Source organism: Pezoporus flaviventris, unplaced genomic scaffold, assembly GCF_033815535.1.
Source record: "Pezoporus flaviventris isolate CSIRO_AGI_PZ_B2104156 unplaced genomic scaffold, CSIRO_AGI_Pfla_v1 ptg000002l, whole genome shotgun sequence".
Classification (NCBI taxonomy): domain Eukaryota; kingdom Metazoa; phylum Chordata; class Aves; order Psittaciformes; family Psittacidae; genus Pezoporus; species Pezoporus flaviventris.
The window spans coordinates 88,575,275-88,598,073 of NW_026892550.1; the positions used below are offsets into that span (position 1 = coordinate 88,575,275).

The 22,799-nt window shown below is 39.9% G+C and overlaps 1 protein-coding gene across 4 annotated transcripts in view; it reads right to left on the reverse strand.

The window, feature by feature from the left end:
* Positions 1–19,497, reverse strand: part of GNPTAB (N-acetylglucosamine-1-phosphate transferase subunits alpha and beta) — a 45,289-nt gene extending 25,792 nt beyond the window's left edge. For 2 of the 4 annotated variants that reach the window (XM_061444979.1, XM_061444978.1), the window contains exons 1-7: positions 19,321–19,496; positions 14,539–14,624; positions 9,246–9,365; positions 7,251–7,292; positions 6,323–6,528; positions 5,590–5,654; positions 5,197–5,331 (exon numbers count right to left, since the gene is read on the reverse strand). In XM_061444979.1, coding sequence (XP_061300963.1) covers positions 5,197–5,331; positions 5,590–5,654; positions 6,323–6,528; positions 7,251–7,292; positions 9,246–9,365; positions 14,539–14,624; positions 19,321–19,437 — 771 coding nt within the window. In that variant the 5' untranslated portion in view covers positions 19,438–19,496. Of the gene's footprint in view, positions 1–5,196; positions 5,332–5,589; positions 5,655–6,322; positions 6,529–7,250; positions 7,293–9,245; positions 9,367–14,538; positions 14,625–19,320 lie in introns of those variants that run through there. The other 2 variants (XM_061444980.1, XM_061444981.1) reach the window with 2 other exon arrangements.
* Positions 19,498–22,799: the final 3,302 nt, after the last annotated feature.

Consider the following 22,799-nt stretch of genomic DNA (forward strand, 5'->3'; position numbering starts at 1 on the left):
TTAGTGCAAACTCTTCCCCCTTCCCCCTGCTAACAAAGTATACATGCTCTAGGTTTTTAAATATGTAACAGTTCAAGCACAAACACAAAGTAGTGGAAAAATGTGCTCCACTGCTCAGCATCGAAGTTAAGATAAAAAGAATCTGTTCAGTGCAGGGGTTATTACCTATGGTTTTTTTTTCCATCAATATCTTTCTTTAAGAAATAAGCCTTTTTATAAGCAGAGCTATCAATAAAATTAGATTTCAGTGAAGTTATCTGGTGACACAACTAACTAGATACTAATGAATTGCAAGCTCTGCTTTAAGCTTTTTGTTGCTGGTACAGTCAAAATGGAATTCTTCCATGGCAGGTTTTCTGATGTCTCACAGGTATTAACCTCCTCTCTCAGTGGGAATGCAATTTCCCTTGAAATATTTATTACCTTCTAGAAAATATCTTCATCCAGGCAAAACAGGTCAGTATATCCAAAGATGTTATGAAAACAGAACAGAAAAATAAAACAAGCAGATAGATGCACAAGTTTCAGTATGATCAGGCAACCTTCTGCTTCTAACACAAGCAGGCTGAAAAGACACAGTGAAGGCGCAGGCCCCAGCTGAACAATAATAGTTTTCGTTAGAAATTTAGATAAGGAGAGAAGGGAAAAGTGAAAAGAAAAAAAAAATAAATTCAATTGTTCTTCATATATAGGCATAACGTAACGTTTTTATGGCCTTTAAAGAAATACGGCTTAGTAGGAGGGAGCTGCACAACCAGAGTAACACCTCCATCTAGTGGCTTAAGAATGCACCATTAAGAAAGCATGGAAAATACAAAGCAGCCAAATATAATTTTCAACCACATCTGTCATAATACACACAATACAGAACAACAAATGTAATTAACAGACACACTGCTGCTTCCTTTCATCTGGAAATAAACTTCCATATCATTACATTAGAGCGCAGGACGCAAGTACAAAAATTCAGTAGTTCATAACATGCATAATTCACCTTGGAAATTGATTCATTATATATTAAATCTTCACAATTTAACACCCTCTTGTTGAGCTCAGCTGCTTTTCTCAGAGATTTTAGAAGAAACACCTGGCCCAGATGTCAGACCAATTTTTAGTCCTCTACATTTAGAAGTTATTTCAATCAAACTAAAGCAATCCAATTAAAACAACATTATCAACATTCAACACAGCAACAGCTATTTTCTTCCCTTTCTCCCCTCCTAATAGCATCATTGTTGAATTTTTTTTAAATCATAGAATAGTTCGGATTGGAAAGGACCTTAAGATCATCAAGTTCCAACCCCCCTGCCACGGGCAGGGACACTTCACACTAAACCGTATCACCCAAGGCCTTGTCCAACCTGGTCTTGAACACTGCCAGGGATGGAGCATTCACAACTTCCCTGGGCAACCTATTCCAGTGCCTCACCCCCCTAACAGGAAAGAATTTCCTCCTTATATCCAATCTAAACTTTCCCTGCTTAAGTTTTAACCTGTTACCCCTTGTCCTATCACTGCAGTCCCTAATGAAGAGTCCCTCCCCAGCATCCCTATAGGCCCCCTTCAGATACTGGAAGGCTGCTATGAGGTCTCCACACATCCTTCTCTTCTCCAGGCTGAACAGCCCCAACTTTCTCAGCCTTCCTTCATATGGGAGGTGCCCCAGTCCCCTGATCGTCCTCGTGGCCCTCCTCTGGACTTGTTCCAACAGTTCCATGTCCTTCTTATGTTGAGGACACCAGAACTGCACACGATACTCCAGGTGAGGTCTCACAAGAGCAAAGGGGCAGGATCACCTCCTTCGACCTGCTTTTACTATTATTTCTTTACTTCCAGCATTATGGTAAGAAACAGCCCCTTAGAGCATGCAAACACCCATTAGGCATCAGGAGGTAGTTATGAGTGAGACACGACTGTAGCCTAAACCCAGATGCAACTCTCTTCCTCTTCACATCTCACATCACTTCACAGATGTCAGATTCCAGAAGTGATAACAACAGAGAAATTGCTGCAAATTTCAGTGGAGGCTGTAAACAACCAACCTTTTATCTATTTGACTGGAGCATTAACCTAGCATCAATCACTTTGGCAAAAAGAAAACCACACTTTGTTATGTTTACCGTAACTGCATACCTACAACATCCACTGAATGAAGAACTTATTCTGAGCTAGGATCTTGGTAAAGGCTTCTACAGAAGTGGCCTCATCAACACTTCATACATAAAAATTTTTAATCCTTGCAAATAAAACATTTCTTACGTTCATATACATATATTCCATTGTAGGTGTAATATAAATTAACTGCTGCTATCAAGAGTGGAGAACGGGTTGGGGAAGAGTCCAATGCTATGACCAATAATCCCAATTTAATTGTTCTAAGCATCCACTACCAGGAAAAGAAACCCAGAGAACACTGATGACTGAAGAGAGAAACTGCAGAATGCTGTGGATACCTATGGAAAAAAAAAAAAAAGTGTTTATACAGAGTTTCTCTGTATAAATGATATGCCTATGAAACAGAGTTTCTCTGTTTATACAGAGTTTCTCTGTATAAATGATATGCCTAATCATATTGCGTAAGAAGAGCTCTTAGGAACAGATAATGAGTTGATCTCAGTGGCAATCTTCACAAAAAAGATAAGAACACACCATGAAAAGAGAACTTGCACAGTTTTTTAACCAACTGGATGACGCATGACTGACAGCAAACTGAAAAACACAACCAAGACAGGGTAAGGAAAAATCATGTAGAAAGATAACAGGCAAAGGATGTTGCTTCCAAAAAAAAAAAAAAGGGGGTACTATGGATAATAAAACTGATTCAAGTCAAAATCAGGGAAAAAAAAAGAGTATAAAGCAACATCTGCTAAGGGCCAGGAAAATAAATTCCAAATGTTGTTTGAGTGGGGAACATTCTTCACAACTACGTTACTATGAGACCTTATACCTATGATGTTCAGCCAGAGAACAAACATTGCCTAGGATGTTGCTCTGATATATTCCCAGAAGAGGAAGCAAACTGATTTTCTCTTCCACCAAATAATCTGAATTGATAGAGGCAATATTATTTCAGATACCAATTCGGTAATTAATGAGAATGTTACAGAAGAGCTGTTCCTAGAATATAACCCTAGGTTAGGAAAACATAGGCTAATTGATTTTCTAATTGCTAATTGCAACAGAAAAAAAAAATTAAGGAATATCTTGTTCCTAAATTTCTTAAATGCTAAAGGGCAAGTTTAATAAATGAAAAGAGCTGGTAATTGAAGTCAAAGGAATTCTGAGCAATTCAGCTCCATTAAGTCAATTATGTTAAAACTACCCATAACCTGTAACTTAAGCTGCGGTAAGGAACTATAAAAGGCTCCAAAAGCAAATGGATGACTGCACTCAAAGAAGATTCTTCAGATGGCTCAAAGTCAGGAAGTATTTAACTAAAAACATTCCTTGTGCCAGCTTGAAATGAAGAACCTAGTATCTCAGACAGCAAAACTGAAGTACCATCTCCTGATGGATAACAATCTTACTTCTCCACAGTAAGCAGCATTTCTTTAAAGCAATTAAAAAAAATACCGATAGCCCATATAACAAGCAGAGACTGGCAAGCTCACCATATGAATATCTACAGTTATTTAACTAATGTGCCACTAAGAAACAAAAGGAAGGATGCTCTGGTTGCACCAGAGCATATCTGCCATCTCTCACCCAGATTAGCAACAGATTCACGATAGCAAGAGACAATTTTTATGAACAGCACAATACACAGCAAGGAAGGAAGGATGCAACAGAGGTAATGTAAAAAAAGTGACAACACTATTTGGAATGAGCATAATGTAACACACAGCAAGTCTGCCAGCCTTGCATTAGCTATGTGCTACAGTATTTTTCACTGTGTAACAAGTTTTGTAGATGGTTCACACAAAATTCCAGCCAATCATGTTGAAGTCTGTCCTGGGTTCAGCTGTAGCCGTTATTTTCCTCCTTCTCAGTAGCTGGTGCAGAGCTGTGTTTCTGACTTTAGTCTGAGATCAATGCTGATAACACCAATGTCTTTAGTCGTTGCTAAGTAATGTTTACTCTGATCAATCATTTTTTCAGTCTTATGCTCTGCCAGTGAGGAGGGACACAGGAAGCCAGGAGGAAGCAGCAACAGGACACCTGAACCAAACTAGCCAAAGAGGTATTCCATACCACAGCACGTCATGCCCAGTATATAAACTGGGGGGAATTATTTGGAAGGGCTAGATCACTGTTTGAGTTGGGATGGGTATCGGTCAGCAGGTGGTGAGTGGCTGTATTCTCTTCCCTTGTTATTTCCCTCATTACTATTACTGGTGGTAGCAGTAGTGGTTTTGTGTTATACCTTAGTTACTGGACTGTTCTTATCTCAGCCCGTGGGAGTTGCATTCTTACGATTCTCCTCCCCATCCCTCCAGGAGTGGGAGTGGGAAAGGGGAGGAGTGATGAAGTGGCTGCATGGTTCTGAGCTACCAGCTGAGCTTAAACCACGACAAGACAAAGGCAGACAAATCCATGACAGAAGTGGTGGGGAAGGGCTGTCAGAAGTATGAGAGAAATGGAGAGTCAATGCCATTGGATAAGCATTACCTGATTAAGTTAGTAAAACAAAGGCTAGGAAGAGCCATAGCCACACTATGAATACACTAGAGGTATAAACAGTGACAAAAGAACTATTTAAGCTTAAATAACTGTTCAAGAGCTCTCTATTAAGCCGTTTATCTCTTAAGAGCTTGTAGAGAGGTACAGGTATGTTTACTTGTTAGCAAGCCTCTAAGACAGCCTGCTAACATGAGCTGGGACAAGAAAGAAGAAATTCAGCTTGTGTTAAATTGCAGCTAGGGGTTACTCAACACTGTTTCCAAGAACAAGCTGTAAAGTGAATTAGTACATCCTACAGGTGGGCAAACTAACAATGACAGATTACTTATGGACTGACATCCCTTTATCCATGCTAACTCCTCTTCCTCCACAAACTCCCTGGCCTCAGTCAATTGGTCTTTTGAAGGCAACTATCTCAGTCACTACTTACTACTCTTCACAACTCAAGAAAAGAGTCGCACAGAAAAGCAGAATACTATCAGAAATATCCTAAATCTCCTAGGTAGATGAGATCCCATATGTGAACCATTACAAAAGATCAATACAACTAAGTTACTCTTTCCTACAGACCCTTACCAGTTTTACTTTAGAGGCCAGGCTCTCTGGTAGTTTTGATCGTAGCTGATTCGTTTCTTTGAATGTAGCTGGAAATCCACTAAGGAAGGCCAAGTCTTGCATTAATACTAGACCTGGAACTTCTTTGTCTGTAGTCTAGAAACAAGAAAACAGAGTATAAAGACCTTTTTAAACTTACAGTAGTTTATATATCAGTCCTTCATTAGGTGACAGATTTAATAGTGAGTATTTTGTCACTTAACCCAAGCTTCAAAATTGAAATAAGGGTTATCTTAAAACTTTTCATTTCTAACTACATACAAACTCTGGAAAGAGAATATCACAGAAACACTTTTTAAAATGGTACAAAAAGTTTAAGATACTGGAAAGCTAATCAACTTTAAAAGTACATACCAGATAACCCCTCCACACTATGTGTTTGCTGTTGTCTTTTAACATTCCAGAATGGGCAGCTTCAACTAGAAGAAATAAAATTCATTGCAAATCAAAAACTGAAAGTCACTTCTTTTGTATATTCTAGTAAACAAGATACATTTTTACAAATTAGAAAAGTTGGGTATTTATGGTATGAACAGTTGTCTTTAAGTGGTAAATAATTCTTGGTGGTAAAACAAACACCAGTGTTTGGGCTAGTGGGTGGCAGTGGTCTGCCACTACATATTAAACAAAATCTAATGCTCTAAAATCTTATATATGCTGAACACATGGATAATTTTAAGTATGCAATCCTTTGAGCAAGGGCAGAACTTATTGCACAATATTCAACCTAGACTTCACAGCAATTAAAAGAGGATTTCTAAAACTAATCTTCTTCAGCCTAAACCTCAGCATTCGGAGATTATCAGTGCAACACAGATATTCAGATATCAAGCCTGTTTTGCAATAGTTTTTTTAAAGCATGAAACTCTAATCACCTGTAATGAACTGCCTGGGGGGTAAGCAAACAGTATCATTAATGTCATCATTTAGAGGAACAGACTGAGGGCAAGAGGTGATGAATGACTTGCTAAAGTCAGACAGAAAATTTAGTGGCAGTCAGTATTGGAGGGAAAAAAACAAATTCACAGTAGCTTACTAAAAATCTTCCTCTAGAAAACTAGCTGGAATCTGACAAATAAATTCTTACCATCCTTGGGGCTATCAAAAACAACTACTGACACGTTGGTAGAAGGATTTTTTGGTTTTGCTACAAAGAACATGTTATTAGCAGCTTGTAAAGTAGGATGAATAGACAGCAGGTCTTTCAGTGTGACATTGGTAGGCAGCGCAGGATCCAGAACAAGCATTGGCACTTTGATGCAATGTGTCAGCAAACACTCCAGTTGCTTCTCGCTACAGCAAAATAACAAAGGTATAAATCTAACAACAGTAGAAAATTTAAGACAAAAATCAATGTTAGACGCAATGAGAGAAGTTTTTGTAAAATCTAATCAATTACTTGTAACATCTGCTAGGGCAGAGGGAAGTTACCAAGAGCATGCTTATTTTGTTGCAGGTGAGTATCTGGCTGTTACTTATTCATTTCCATTAAATTTTTTTCAAACATATCCAAGATTTCAAAGTTTGCCCACAAAGACGGCCTTACAAAGATCTCTAAAATAATACAACAGCCAAGCCAAATGACAAATGGTACAGACCAAGCCCTGCCACTTCCTGGCAGCAGAGCTGCAAGAGGCTTGTGCCCTCACAGCAATTACTTGCAGTGCCACATATACAAATGGTGGGTGAAAGCAACGCTGAAAATGTTTTCAGCTTTTTGAATTATAAAATTCCAGGTACATATGCATTAATCCACTCAAAATAGGTACTATGCTTAACCAGAGACAAGGATCAAATTTTTGATCTTATTGTCACATTTTAAGAAGCTCACTCATATGTATCACAATAACATTACTTCTATTATCATGCTGTCAACTTTTCTTGAAGTAACACAGAAGTGAAGCATTCACAGGCTATAGAAAACCAAATGACCTTCCCAGCCAGCATCTGCTTTCAGCTAACAATGAGTAGGACATCATTTATTCCAATTTATGCCCAAACCCACAAAAACCCACCTCTTCTTTGTTGGTTCTGTTGCATTCTTTCCAAGGATTTCCCTATAACCAAGTTAAAAACAACGTCATTAAATGACACTGGAGTTAACAGGAAGAAATTTAGTCTAATTTCAGATTGTTAACTGAGTCAGGGACACATTGTGAATGCACTGATAAACAAATTATAAAACTGCCTTGCCATTAACCTTGCCAAGGTGAGCACAGGTCAACACATGCCCCTCACTGCTCACCCTTGTGCAGGGGAACTCAACAATTCTTGGTTATGCACACAGCTGTGGCAGCAGGACTCTTTGCTAACAGGATTTTCAGTGCTTATTATTAGATTACCTAACAAAACTGATGCTGATATGAAAAACAGTGGTAAGAAACCAGGATGAAGTGACCTGAAACTAGGCTGACTTGATTGTTTTGCCTAACATACATATTCTGACAAGGTTTATCATGCATTTACCATGTGCACGTAGAAGATAATAAGGATTAATGTAAAGGTAGTGAAGTACTGATACTAAGCAGTAATATCAGAAGGGCCCCCTTCTACACACACCGAAAGAAAGAGAACCACCATCCAGCAAGCTACTCTTTCCAATAAAGAATAAAGCACCTGGACCATGACTAACTCCATTCAGGCATATCAACCACAAAGTTACAACTTACTGAGTTTTTCTATGCAATACAAAAATATACACTGATCAGCAGAGATTTGCAGTATCTTGATCCCATGAAACACCTCTTTCTGCAACAGTGCTGATTTCAAAGCACATGAAAAAAATTATCTACATGGGAGAGAATCAGGTGCCCCTGTAGATAATGAACATGGCACGGACACAAGTCTTACTCATAAGCTTGATATCAACTTTCCATATCAGTATTATGGGAGGCGGAAGGGAGGTAGGAGGAAATGTTTTTCCCCTTTGTAAAATGGGAATCACATCAGTGGTTTTAGCTTTGTCATCGCTCATGCTATTTGCTATATGAACTGCTAGGGAAAGATCAGTATAAATTTGAAAGCTTTTCAGAGCAAAGTCCATGTTTAAGATGTCTAGACTTCAAAGTCTAAAGATTTAAAGTTTTACTAATACTAAACCAATTCTTGCTACCAGTTCTACTAATAGGTAGCAAAAAAAAAATCCAGAATTTCACTTGTTATTACATTGTCAGTGTTACCTAAATTGCAAGTCATAAAATGCCAAAAATCAGATTAATCTGCTCATTTGTGGATTTCAGATTCTGAATATATTACAACCCTTAAAATGCAGACTTTTTCTTCCATTTAGCCTAAACTGATCATGTGGCTACAAAGTTGCTAATTAAGAACTATATAGATGGTTACAAGACACAATCCAAGGTATCTTGGAAGCAGCCTGTTTGAAGCCTTAGATCACTAATTTTGCAGAACTGTATAGCACAATCTATAACACCTAATGCATCAATACAGATCTTTTCCTCTTTAGCTAGAAGGCCAACTCATACCTTTGTAACATGAATGAATTATTTTCCCTCTTTCTCAGTTTCAGTGTTTGGGAGACCGATTACAAACCTGACTTTTAAAAAAAGCCTTTAAGAAACACGCTTAAGATTTTAAGTCAGTTAGAAAAAAAAAATATATATATATATACATACACTGGGGGGGCTGAGGAGGAAGACAGATTACACATCTGAGATACAATTTCATTATAATTATTAACAAATGAGGTCATAGAAATCAATGTAAAATGACATACACAAAGCACAGGTTTTTACATGGAATTTTGCAAATTCAAGACAACAGCCTTTATTCTTTAAATTATTATGCTTTGTATATTAAACAGTTTTCCAATGAGGGAAATCATAGCTAAACATAGAACTGAAACAAGACTTGAGAATAACCAAATGAAGGAGTGAGAAAACGTGCTTTGAATTTCCATGTTGAGTAACATGGGAGAAAACCAAAGACAACTAGTACTGCATTAGACTGCTTCCATTGGCTAAAGGGAAAAAAATAAATAAGATTATTACCTCATTATTCTTTGTTCTTCCTCCATCTGTTCTCTGACCTGTTGCAATTCTTTAATCAGTTCAACATCTGTGCCATTCACCCAGGTGTATACCACATCAATTGGCATAGGTAAACAAAGCCTACATAATTCAAATGAAAGCTACATGAGCTGTTTAATATTACAAGTGTTTGTGGCATCCTACAATAGCAATTTCTGTCTAACAACAGAAATACTTGGTGTCTTAGCTGCAAACAAGACAAAGCAAAAAGCATCTCTTTAGCCATACATATAATCTCTTAATTATACACAAGCTTTTGACAAAACATCACAGACATAAGACCAAAAAAGGATACAGTGGCTATAACAGTTCACTAACTAATGGAAATCTGAACTTTTAAGCTCTGAATTTCACACATTATCCTATAACCCAACTCCTTTGAACCCATAAAATACTTCACAAATCAGAACTGGCACATCCTTAATTCACCAACTAAATTAGACAGGACAGCACAAAGTATAACTACTTAAATCATACTTGCTATTATTTGATTTCACAGAGCCTGTAAGATCTCAGCAGGACCTAGTCTCTATTATAGGAATGACTCTTAGATTCTACTAACAGAGCATTTCATAAGCAAACAACCTAAGTAGGGTACATGAATTTAGACTCTAGACACAGCACTCAAATTCATTCTTGACACAATTTAATATCCTGAAGATTTTTCTAGACCCTTACAGATTTCCTAGCATACCTGGGGCAGAAGAAAATAAAGGGGGTTGGGCACCTTTCTTCTATTTGTTTATGATAATCTCTCCAAGGACCACAGCTTTGTTTCAGTGCATACTCCAGGCTGCTGCCATAGTTAAATCTCTCAGTCCCAGATAGCAGGAGGATGCCCCAACTATTATCTTCAAAAGTTTTAGTTTCAAGTTATTCAATACCTTCCTGAACCAAAGATAGCCTAGCAAACACTGAGCACTTCTCTAATGCTAAGATCCCTTGGGTCACACAATAAGGTTTCCAGGGAAAGGTGTTCCCTCCACACCCACTGCATCCTTCAAAAAGCATTCAAAAAGAGATAGAGCTTATAGGCAAGCATCTCCTCCACCTTCCCTTGTACAATATGCCACGCAGACAGCTTCTACCCAGCTTCATCTGCTACTGGCTGAGATTCAATCACTGAAGCACAAAATTTGGTAAAAGGGCAGCCAGCAGCTGGTAACAGCACAATAAACAGGAACACTTTGTGCTCAATTCAGCACTGTTCCTGAGCTACAAAATGTAAGAGGGTAACAGTGCATCATTCTGAGACAGAAGCAGGGCTGCCTTCCCCAGCAGCACCACCCAGAAAGTCTCTCACCTCTGACATGCAACACCCTGCAGAAGGTTATCCTCTCAACTGACAAAAAAAAAAAAAAAAAACCAACAAAAAAACAAAACCAGTTACTGAACACAACTGCCCTTCCAATCAGTTATTTCACGTCTTTCTCAAGAGATGACAGTAGCTTCTGGTTCATTAACAGGTGCAACACAAGGCATGTTTTGAATTAAGAACTCCTCCACAGGAGTAGAAATTCAATAGCAGGAGCTCTTCCAGCTTTTGTACATTTGTTGTGATCAGTTAAATTGTTGTATCAAGAGTCTCTTGAATGCTACAGCCAGGGCAACAGTGGTTTAGGTGGAAAAAACAGACTCAAGTCAGCCAATTTCAACAATGTCCAACCCTCGGTCTTCCAGGCTTCACTGAACATAAATGTCAAAAAAAAAAAAATCCAAACCCCAAAAAAACCTCAACTCCAACTCTTTCTAGGGTACTAGATCATTTAGACACCTGTGAAGCTTTACGCAACTTATCATTTGCTAGAAGTGTGATTTTATTCAATAGCACATATAACTATTTGCTACGGTAATTTTTATTATTAAAATTTTACTATTAAAATCATGTCACATACAGCCAAATGCTAATAAACTCCACAGAGGAAAGGCATTTTTAGTCGGATGCAGGCATGTTAACTCTGAATTTACCCTGTCATGGAAAGCTGACTCTTCATTACCAGTGGTAATTCAGACTAGTAAAAAGACTATTTTTACTATGCAGAGCCTTTTGCAAGTAGTTAAAGGTCAGAAAAGATAAAAAACTTTCTGCCTCAAATTCTGTAGCTGTGTTCCTCCTTCATGTGGATTTACAGGTTTGGTCTTCACCATAAATATCAGTCTGTCAAACAGGTTAAGTCCAAAATTGGCTGCCTAAATAAGAATTATGTTAACACCTTTCTACAGAAAATCATCAGTTTCCCCACTCGCTACTGATTTTAATTACAGCAAACATGGGCTTTGGAAACTTCCTTGGAAACTTCCAGACAATAAGTTGAGGCTTGGTTTGGAAATTCCTCTTTCAAAAACGTACCCATTTCTTACTTGTAAATCTTTACTTGTAAACCTTTTACTTGTAAAAGCATCAATAAGATCCTTCTTGAAGGCAAAGCCAGAGCCACCAGTTCTCCAGACAGGACAGGAGACTTGTCACGTTACCTCTCCTATGCACCTGCAGGGAAGCATTTTCCATGCCCATGACGCTTGTTTACATACGACAGCCATACACACAGCCCAGATTGCAGCTAGAAAACAAAGCCTCATTGTCTCAGCATCTGCTGTTGCTGAAGTACAGCAGCCTCTGGATCCCTCCCAAGATACCATACGGTGATCCTCAACCTTGCTGAGCTTCTTTATGAATGAGTACAAGTCTGTTACGCCCTTAAGCTCCCTGCTGTAAACATCTGAGCCCTCCTGCTTGTTACATCTCAGTGATTACCCACCAACAGCAACTTAGCTGTTCCATTGCTATTCCTGCTCCAGGACCTCTTGGCTCCCTAATTTGCATGTCTTTTCCTCTCCCTGCTCTCACTCTGCTCAGCAATTAATGACTCCCTCACCACTGATGGCTGTCACTTTCTGTACCATACTGAAATCAGCCCGTACATTTTAAAAGCTGAGAATTGTTCCTTCACATTATGCTTCTGTACATGTTCTGGAGTTTAAATATGACTTGGACAGGTCCTGAAATAGCAAAATTACACTTAAGCATTTGCTAAAATGCAGAATTTGCTGGAAACTAACAACATACATTTCTCATCCAAGACGCTCATGCAAGCAACTCCATTATTTAGTTTCCATCTCTCCCTTCTTATTTTCACATCAAAACTAAGCAAGCGTTCAAAAATGGGTTTGGATGAGACAGCTACAAAAGGAGCATGGGCAACATAAGTAGGATGTTTAGCAGCTGATGTGTGACCACCTGGAAAGCATAGCAGCTGGGATGCCAAAGGACAAGTGACAGGAGGGAAAAGCAAACCAAAGCCATTGCTAAACTTCAAGGCAACTTGGCCTGCACTCTGTAGCTGTATCTAATGATGCTAGCAACATCACTGGTGTTGTGTCACTCAGGAAGAGGTTTTTGAGTTTATAATCATAAGGAGCGTGCCCACATGCACAAATTTGTCTACATTTTACACTGTGGTTTTCTCTATGAAAGTTCATAACACAACTGTTTGAAAAGAATAGAGATGTTCCCCTGCAAAGCTCATAGAAGATAAGACTACTTTAATTCATCTGAAGGTCCATTAATATTTCTTAAAGGCTGTACAGCTTTCGCTTTCTACTACGCAGTGACTGCTTAATTTCCAAGCCAACAAGCTTCTTGTTCTCCAATTCTGAACATTTTCCTCTAACACTAAAATAAGAACTTATTAAAATCCGTGGATAAGCTAGGATCAAACCTGGAAGTCCATAATCCTCAATTTATGTAAAAACCATGTGACATCCTACATGTTGCATTGACACCAGCTTTAAATTCATCAAACCACTGACGATACACTGCATACTACAAGGCAGGGTCCGTTACTGCAATCATGAAGTTTGATAATAAAAAACAAACTGAACCTCCTACAAGGGACTTCCAAAAGTAAGTCTCAACGTGAAGTTGGTATCGGCACACAAACATCACAACAAACCTCCCTGCCATAAGACATATGGGTGACCTGGAATAACTTAAGCACCCATTATGAAAACATTCAGCTTTTGCTCAGGCAGCCAATAATCTCTCCCAGGCATTGGATGTTTTGCTCACAGTTAACAGAAATCAGTGCTAGCTAAGGAGTACTCTACACAACCAAAATGAAGAAAACAAACTGCAGAAACAGGAAGTGGCTATACCTACATCACAACATTAAGATTTGTGATTTTGTTTTGGACAAACTCATTTTTATAAGAGCACTGTACTTAATTATCACAAAATTAGGTATTTTAGTACTGACAGGAACAAACTGCCAGGCTTTCACTTCAGCACTGCAGAAACATGTAAATACTATGCTAATCGTTCATATGAGCTTTATCGCTCTGCTTTCATCTGCCACCCTTCGGAAAATGGGAGGGAAGTAAGAGATGAGACTATAAAAGTGCATAGTATTCACTAATACCACACAATGTACTTTTACAGTTATCTTGCACCAGCTAAAAAATTGACAAACCAATCTGATCATTTCTCATGTCCTGTGATTCAACAAACCTCAAGGCAGATTAAGCGTCTGCTCTCAGGGTTTTTCCAGTCAAGTGTAGCAACACTTCAGAGTCAGATGGTACTCCTTAGTAGCTTCTTCCACCTACAATTCAGTCCACTGACTTCGTGAGCAACAGACCCCATGACTATTCAGACACAAACAATGAAACCACAAGAAGTTATGTAGCAGTTAACACAACTGAAACAAATATCCCTATGACTCGGTTTCCAACTTGCTGCAACTGACATGTCCCATGCACTTGGCTTTAAAAAGCAGCTTATTAGCTTTGTGACTTCTTTACTAAATAATGTCCTTCATGAGATGTGACGGAAAAATGTAATGTAAATTAAAAATAATTTTTGAAAACACTGAAAGTTATAATTCTAAGTGCACAAGTACAGTACTTATATTTTTCTATCTTAATATGGAGAACACATCATGTCTTCCCTTCATTGTTGACATTATCACCATTTTGATGTTTCATTAGAGACTGGGTGAATTGAATGCATTTAAAAGGTAAACTCTGTTATATGACTACAGCTTCCAAATGCCAAACATCCTCCAAGCTCGGATATTAAGCACTAACTCACAATTTTAAAGCCACTAAGTGTTAAATTTACTGCAGATTTAGAGACCCTACAATAAGATCCTACTCAACTGTATGTTGCTGTTACATCTAAAATATTTGATTTAAATATTTGAAAATTCATTCAACAATAAAATGTGCAATACTGTCAAATGCAAGTAAAGCTTACCTATTCTGAAATGATCTGCCAGCAACGTTGTCTCTGTATGAATCAAACAGAACATGATACTGATCTCTACTCCACTCCAAAACAACCTGTAAAGAAAAAAAAAACAAACCAAAAAACACTTAATGTCACCACCTTCTAAAATTAGACATTTAAATTTCTTTTTGAAATATTTAATCACAATCAATTTTGTTCAAATTCATCTATGCCTTAACACACAACTAACCAGACCTTAATCCAAATTAAGTTATTACACTGAGCCAACAATCAGACCTAGAACTTAAGAGCACATTTGACTTAAACTTAGCTTTTTCTCTGCAAATAAGGATTCCATGTTTTATGGACACATTTTTTAAGCTACTGTTCATTTAGGTTACCTCCCCCTTGTTCCTAGCCTTTAAAAATTCAGGAATGTTTTCTCAAAAATAGGACCTAAAACAAATAAACTTCAATACAAGCAGAGAACCCCTACCCCCCCAGCATAACTTTGCTTGTCTTCCTTTCTATTCTCACAGGGAACATACTGAAGTATACACACCTCTGAAATTTAAGCTTTACAAACAAACAGCCAGGCCAGGGCATACCAAATTATGCAAATTGACCTGGCCAATATAGGTGACATCTTATACTGCAGCCAGACTAACCCAAGAGCAAATCACTTCGGCAGGCTGCAGACTGTCTTCCATCCCCTTGCATTTCTGCCACCTGCCTTTAGCTCGAAATGAGTTCACCTGTCCTGCAGTGAGCCAAGTCATGGAGCTAAATAAACAGAAAGATGAGCCTTCAAAAACCAGAGCACTTCATCTTCCTCTAATTGGTTGTTGGAGCACACAAGAAATGGTGGGAACACACAGCTGAAGGGAGGGTTGTATTCCCCACCTTCTCCCAGCCATCAAGGCTGCTTAGCCAAAATGTCAAGCTATGCCCTGCTTAAATGCCCTTTGCCAGCCATCCCCATTCCTGGACATTTTCTTAAATTAACTAAATGGGAAACCAATCTCGAGCCAAGTCTTACTTTGGAAAGCTGCAACTTTACATTCCACTTCCATTCCAAAATGTACATACACATACAAATAAAGGCCCATAATTAGGTTTCCATTACTAACAAAGTATCTTACAGCATGGTTCTAAACAACAACAACAAAATAATCTGACTTTTCAACACTAAAAATGCTTAATATGCTTTGACATAGCAAAAGAAAAAAAAAAAGGATGAGTAATTTGAACCAAAATAATACAAACCACTTAGGTTCTTTTCGGAGATAAGCCTGCTATGGTATTTTTTATAGTAAAAGTCTAACCTTAAAAACTACAGGGGCATCTTATGCTGCTTTAGAGATGAAGGTGTCATGGCTTATTTACCTGTTTAAGTACATATTTATATGTACTGGAGAGTTAAAAAAAAATACTAGAAAAAGAACAGTATTTACTTTACACCACTATTCCTAGATTTTAATTTTACTATTACTTATTTCTTGTATTACTGGAACCATGCAATATACCATTTCTCTAAGGTAGCATTTAAAACCATAACATAAAGACTACCACACTCCCTTTTAAGAAGGGAGAGATATACTTCTATACTCTCATGCCCACTAAAGCAAATTAAAGCCTTCTAGAGAGAAGGGAAGCCACATCATATGGCTGGATGACAAGTGCATGCATACACACAATTCCTGCCAAAGCTGCACATGGTCTCTTTGTAACCAAGATCACATCTGTACAAGTTCATTCCCCTTACAACAAAGGACATGATTTCCCAGGTCAGTATAAAAGTCCCCTTCCTTTAACACACTTTTTTAAATGCCACACACTATCACAATTTTTCAAATGCAAGTCATTACGTGCTTCAGCCAAATACACTAGTTTAATACAGCACACACTGAAAGATATCCATGCAGTAACAATTACTACTACTGATACTGATGAATTAACACACACTGATCTGCTTCTAGAATAGAGAAGTATTCAGGTAAGAATGTAATTTATTATATGAATAACATGGCTCTCTGGGAGAAAAACATTAACAGTTCAAGCCTTTGCTTTTTACCTTTAAGCAGCTATAACCAAAAAGACCCAGGACAGATCTTGTTAGAAACACATTCAGGAAAAAAGGTAAGCTCTTCCCACCTGATACTTTTTCCTCTGTAATTCCTCTTGTCACATTCTGTATGTTGCAATAATGCCTGGAGGCTGCTTTGCTTCAACTTTACATACTGATATTATAAAACCACAAAGGAAACAACATCAAAAAGAGGGTGAGAGATACCCTCTATTAGGAGATACTGTATCAGACAGGTAGTAGCTGTGAGTCTGGCATGTTTCAGTTATATTTTACAAAGCTGAGCGACCTACAGAAGGGTGGCCAACAAGGGTTTGCAACCAAACTGTTCTAAAATTTAAAGCTCTATCTTACAACTAGGACACAGCACTGGCTTAGACCTAGCTACCCTCTATGTTTTTGCAGAAATGTTCCTGAATAAAATTTAATGCACTGTTATTTTGTTAAGCTCAAGGTTTTTTTCTTGAAATCAAACTCATTTTCAGCTTCAGGCTATGAGGATACCATTACTAATCTCAATTTTTTTGGCCCAGCCATCTATTTTTATGCCACCATTAATACTGGTATTAGCATCAATCTAAGCAAGCAGATCTAATTTTGCCTACTAGGACAAAAAAAAAAAAAAAAAAAAGCTGGCCCAGGGTGTGGAGGAAAAGCAGAACTGCAAATGCTGCTCAGACAGAAGGGTCTGACAAAACGTTGTCTCATGCTACTTTTTACTGCTTGAGAGTTCCCTATAAATTATTTTAAAAATTACTGAGCTGATAATAAGTAGAAAGAGTTCTTGGTTTCATTTTCAAAACAGTCTTATATAGTTATTATTTATATATTATTATTTTGTATTACTAGTTATTTATTAGTTGCTGACTTGCAGACTCTGTACTGGAGAAGTGTTTTCTCTTCCCACTACAGCTGTCAGAAGAAGTCCGACTGCTAGTTCCCACAAGCTTAGTATTTCCTAAATCCTTAAATTACCATTATTTATGAAAACAGACCACTTCAAATCACAGAAGTAAAAATCGAACTGCAGGCAGACAACTTTTACCAAGGTCATTTACCACCCCTGTAAAAAACAAAAATAAAATCCATAAAGGTGGGGTTTTGGGGTTTTCTTGGGGTTTTGGTTTGTTTGGGCTTTTTGAAAAACACTGCTGGTCACTTTTATCTTAACATATAATTTTGAAGATTTACTCCTACATGAGTCTGCCAGTTCTTTGTTCAATGTCTAAATAGTATGTAAGCTTTCCAAACAGATCTAAAAAGGATGGAAGTAGCAAACTAAGATTTAGTAGGAATTCTGAGCAGTGATTTTGCCTGATTCTCAGCAAAATCAGCCATAACCTTGACAACTACTGAAGTGTTTTAAAAAAACTTCAAGCTTCTAAGAAACCCTAAGGTTGGGTTTCATTCCCAATTCTGAAGAAAGTAATCAAAGTTTCACAGCACCAAGACACATACACCAATCCAAGTTGATAATCATGTAGTCATGTACAAACAGCTGCCTTAAAGTATTGCTGATAGCTTTCACGTGTTTCAGGGACTTGTGAACTCTGCAGGGCAGCAGGAATGAAGCACTTTATGCACAGAAGATGTAGAGATACACAAAATAAAGTTCTGACCGTGTTACACTCAGGAGTTTCAGTAATACTCTTTACAGCTCTTCATTTTTTTTTTCTATATCAGAAAGAGCCCATCAAAAGAAAACAGGGAACTAAAAAAAAAGGAAGAGGGGGAGAAAAAACCCTAACAATTTAGGAATCAGGAAATTCCAGTCTGTTTACATTTAGCAATACCATCCTTTTACACTAACAAAAATACTTTAATTTCCTGAATACTCACTATATTCTCTAACACTACACTGAAGTAAGACTGGTGTTATTTCCTCTTCCAGATTCATTAGCTGATGACTTCCAAAATAGACAGGGTAACATGAAATGAAGCTCTAAAACACAGTATACCTAAAATCACATATAGAAAAAGTATAAGTTGCATTGCATCATTTACAAAATAGCAGACAAACAGTAATACGCAGGGAGCTATGTAATACACACTGCTGAGCTGCAGGCAGCTTGGGGAGAGGCTATATTTAACTCTTTAAACTCCGGAAGGGAGGAAGATCCTGTCACTCCCAGTTTCCACTTGGAGACTGCATCCAGCACAGGCTTTAAAAGAGTTAAAGAAACAAAAAAAACCCACAGCACCAATAAATCACCTGGTAAGGGAAGGGGAAAAAAATTGCACAAGAGAAAAAAATCACCAGTTCCTAGTGGAGCACGGAGATTTCTACCCGGCTCCCCTCTGCCAGGGCCAGCCAGAACTGCTGGAAGGCACCTGTCCCCCAGGGGGTCACTTCACGCTCGCGGCTGACGGAAGAGGGAGAGCCGCCGCGCACCGAGAGGCGGCAGGGAACAAGCCCCGTCCCCACGGCAGGCCTACAGCTGTTCACTCCCGCAACGCGACACACGGCGGGGCAGCTTCTTGTCGCTTCTCTGCCACGATGGATAACGACCCAGAGGGAGAAGGGAGCACCGCTATCGTTTCAATTTGTCGTAAATACATACATATATCTATATATACATATACATCCAGCACGCACCAGCGCGCTCCCTACCGTGCAGCACCTCTGTCCCCGCCGACTCAGCTCGGCCGGGGCTGCCCGCAGGGACGGAAAAAGGGAGGGGAAGCGGGACAGCCACGCCACGCCGGCACGGCTCCGTACTGACCTCACCGAACTGCAGGGCGGAGACGATCATCAGGACGAGGCCCCCGAGGCAGAGGCAGGGCCCATACCTGTGCGACAGGCAGGTATAGGTCTGGCGCTGCAGGAGCTTTAGCAGCATGGCCCGCCGGCGGCCGCCACTGCCGCCGCCTCGCCCGGCGCGGCCCGGCCCGCCCCGGCCCGCCTCGCCTCAGCGCGCTGCGTGCGCCGGGGCGGGCGGGCAGGCAGGTCCCACCGCCCTCAGCGCCCGCCCCGCTTCCGGCAGCGCCGCGGCGCCACCTGGTGGCCGTCTCGAGGCAACTCCCGCATCTCGGCTTCCCGCCTGAGGCAGAAGCGCGGCCGCACCTGGGGGAGCCGGGGGCTCCCGTCATGGCGCGGCGTGTGAGCCCTATGCAGCTTCTCTGCGGTTCTCCTGTGCCTTCCCGAAGGGCTCCGTACCCGAAGGCAGTAAGGGGTCGGACTGTGAGGTTGTCACTAGTTTGGCTTCTCGCTCGCGGCGTGGAGCGCTCCAGGCGCAAGGCTTCGAGGCCCCTCACCGCGCGGAGCCGCTGGAGGAGACACTGTCCCTGCAGCGCTGTGAGAAGTCATCCAGGTGAATAAATCCGGATCCAGGGCTGTGTCTGCAGCAGGTGGGCCACAAAACAGACCTACACACCTCCCGCGCTTTGCTGACAGCGCTCTGCCGGGCACAGGGAAAGTGAGTCCATCCACGTGAGAATATGTGGCCAGGAATGAAGTCACACGAGTTTCACTTCATAATCGTACTTGTTACTCTTCCCATAGGACCTACTGGCTGTTGAACAAAATATAAGAGTTTTGATGTGCGATGTTGTAGATGATCTTAAAATTACTGACCCTCAAGACAGGGTTTCTGCACATGTAAACACCTCTCCAGCTGTGGGCGGTAGAGCTGCACTGTCCTGCCATGCTTCCACGTACGCTGCAAAGCAAATTTATTTTTCCTAGCTAAGAGGGATCCAGAGGATTCTTGGATATCTTAAAGATACAGCAGAGCTACGTGCTGAGATTTAATTTAAGCTTTCTCTGAGTGTTTCAGTACAGAAATGAAGGGGCACAGGTTCATGAAAGGGGAGCCACCAGTCTAGAAGAAGGTATTTGTGAAGTTATAGAATCATCAGAGAATCCTAGAATGGGCTGGTTTGGATGGGATCTTAAAGCTTGTCCAGTTGCAACCCCCTGCCATGGGCAGGGACACCTTCCACTGGACCAGGTTGCTCCAAGCCCCATCCATCCTGGCCTGGAACACTGCCAGGGATGGGGCAGCCACAGCTTCTCTGGGCAAGCTGTGCCAGCACCTCACCACCCTCATAGTAAAAGATTTCTTCCTAATAGCTAATGTAAATTTACCCTCTTTCAGTTCTCCAAGGACAGTTCCTGAGACAAAAACATGATAACATGAAACTAGTTAGAGGTCATTGCCTGACAGCACTGTCATGTCCTTAATCTGCATCAGTCTGGTTTCTGACATGAAGTTCAGCCACCTACATAAAACACTGCTAGTATTGCTACTGTCAAAATTTCATCAGGCAGAGTCTCTTCTGGATACCAGAGCAAAAAAAAATGTGGTGTCATAGACCCTCATGGAGCCAAGGACAGTAGCACCTGTCTTTGTAGTCCTTTATGCCTGCATCAGGAGGTCTTCTAAGTAGTTCTTAAATTCACTGCAGTGACTTTTCTGAGTAACAAACATTATCCTTATGTTCTTACTTTTCCCTCTATAAAGTAACAATGCCTGACTATTTCCAGAAGTTTGTCCTAGTATATTTACATAGTTGTGGTGTAAGAGGGCTGCACCTCATTGTACTTCTCTAAGAAGTGTCCAAGAGTGCATGGCTCTCTGGCACAGCACTCCCAAGCCACTGAGCCCTACTCCTATTTACCCTTTAAGTCTCACAGTTTTTACTTTCTTAATGGGCCATGGGACATGATGGAAATTCACTAGTGGCTATCATCAGAGTCTTAGAGCCCACCACACAGTGCTGTATTCCATCTCCTTATCATGTGTTATCAGCATGAGGAAGAACTTCTTTACACTGAGGGTGGCAGAGCCCTGAAACCAGCTGCCCAGGGAGGTTGTGGCATCTCCCTCTCTGGGGACATTCAAAAACTGCTGCACATATTCCTGTGTAAACTGCTCTAGGTGGCCCTGTATTGGTAGGGGGGGTGGACTGAATGATCTCCAGAGGTCCCTTCCAACCCTAATGATTCAGTGATTTGTTGATTATACTTATTTTGCCCTTCATGATAACCCAGCCCTCGAGTCTCCATATGCAGAAGCCCCTAGCTGAGCTTGTATCACTTGTTGTACGCAATCAGCACTTTCCCCTGACATATGAAGTCTTCTTCCTTCACATGTTCTCTGTGCCAAAGTACTACCCTGGAGGAATATAATCTTCAGGTGTTTGCTGGTACTTCCCTCACCTGCACCTCCTGTTCAATCCCTGTCCTGTTAACATTGAGCTATTATTACTGAATAGCAGCATCTTTTTACCACTGCCTACAGCACTGTGCCTGCAGTACTTGCGACCCCTGGTATTCTGAGACAGCAGACTGAGGTTTTCATTGAGAACTGAGGTATGCATGTATGCAGGTTATGGAAACCAAGCCATTATTTCTGTATATACGCTGTATGTGCTATAATATGTATATTTGTGCATATATGCTGTTTTTCAAGAATACAGCATACATGCAGAAATGGACTAAAATGTTCTGAAGATAAGAAACAGAAAAAAGTCAGGGAAAATTGAATGACTTCAAGGCGTGGATTAATAATTAGTGCAGAGTGGGGTGATACATTTATAGAGACTAATAAATAATATAATGCCAACATGATAAAGCCATTAAAAGTCACAGAATCTTTATATGATTCCATAAGGTATCAGCCAAAGTAGATATACACATGTAAAAAGATACTGTAAAAATCACGATGGGACTGTATTTGTTCTTGCTCGTAGAATACTCATATTCAATGAATATATATTTAAACTGAAACAGATGCACCAAAAAGACAACCAGATCGATCCTGTCTTCTGAGAAAACACTGGAAGATTTTGGTTTCTTCATATCACAGGAGTGAAGATCAGAAGTTTATTTAAACTAAATGCAATGCTGTCACCAGCTAAATCAAAACAAAACAAAAAGGAGAGAAAAACAGGTTCTGGAATATATTTGAAATAGGAATAGCAGGAATATCTATCAAGACTTGAGAAACAAGTTCTCCTGTCTTCTGTCAAAAGCTTAGCCACAAGCTTAGCCAGCTTGTGGCATGAGACAGGACTCTATATTCCATATGTTCCCCTATATTCCCATTTTGCCCTGGGTTTATACACTGTTGCTGTCTCCAGTCCATCAAAGGCTTAATTATTCCATCCAACGCAGAAAGGCATGAAAATTAATGAAAATATGGCCAATTAATCACAAGCTATTAAGGTACGCATAGTAGATGCAGGTTCAAATCCCTTT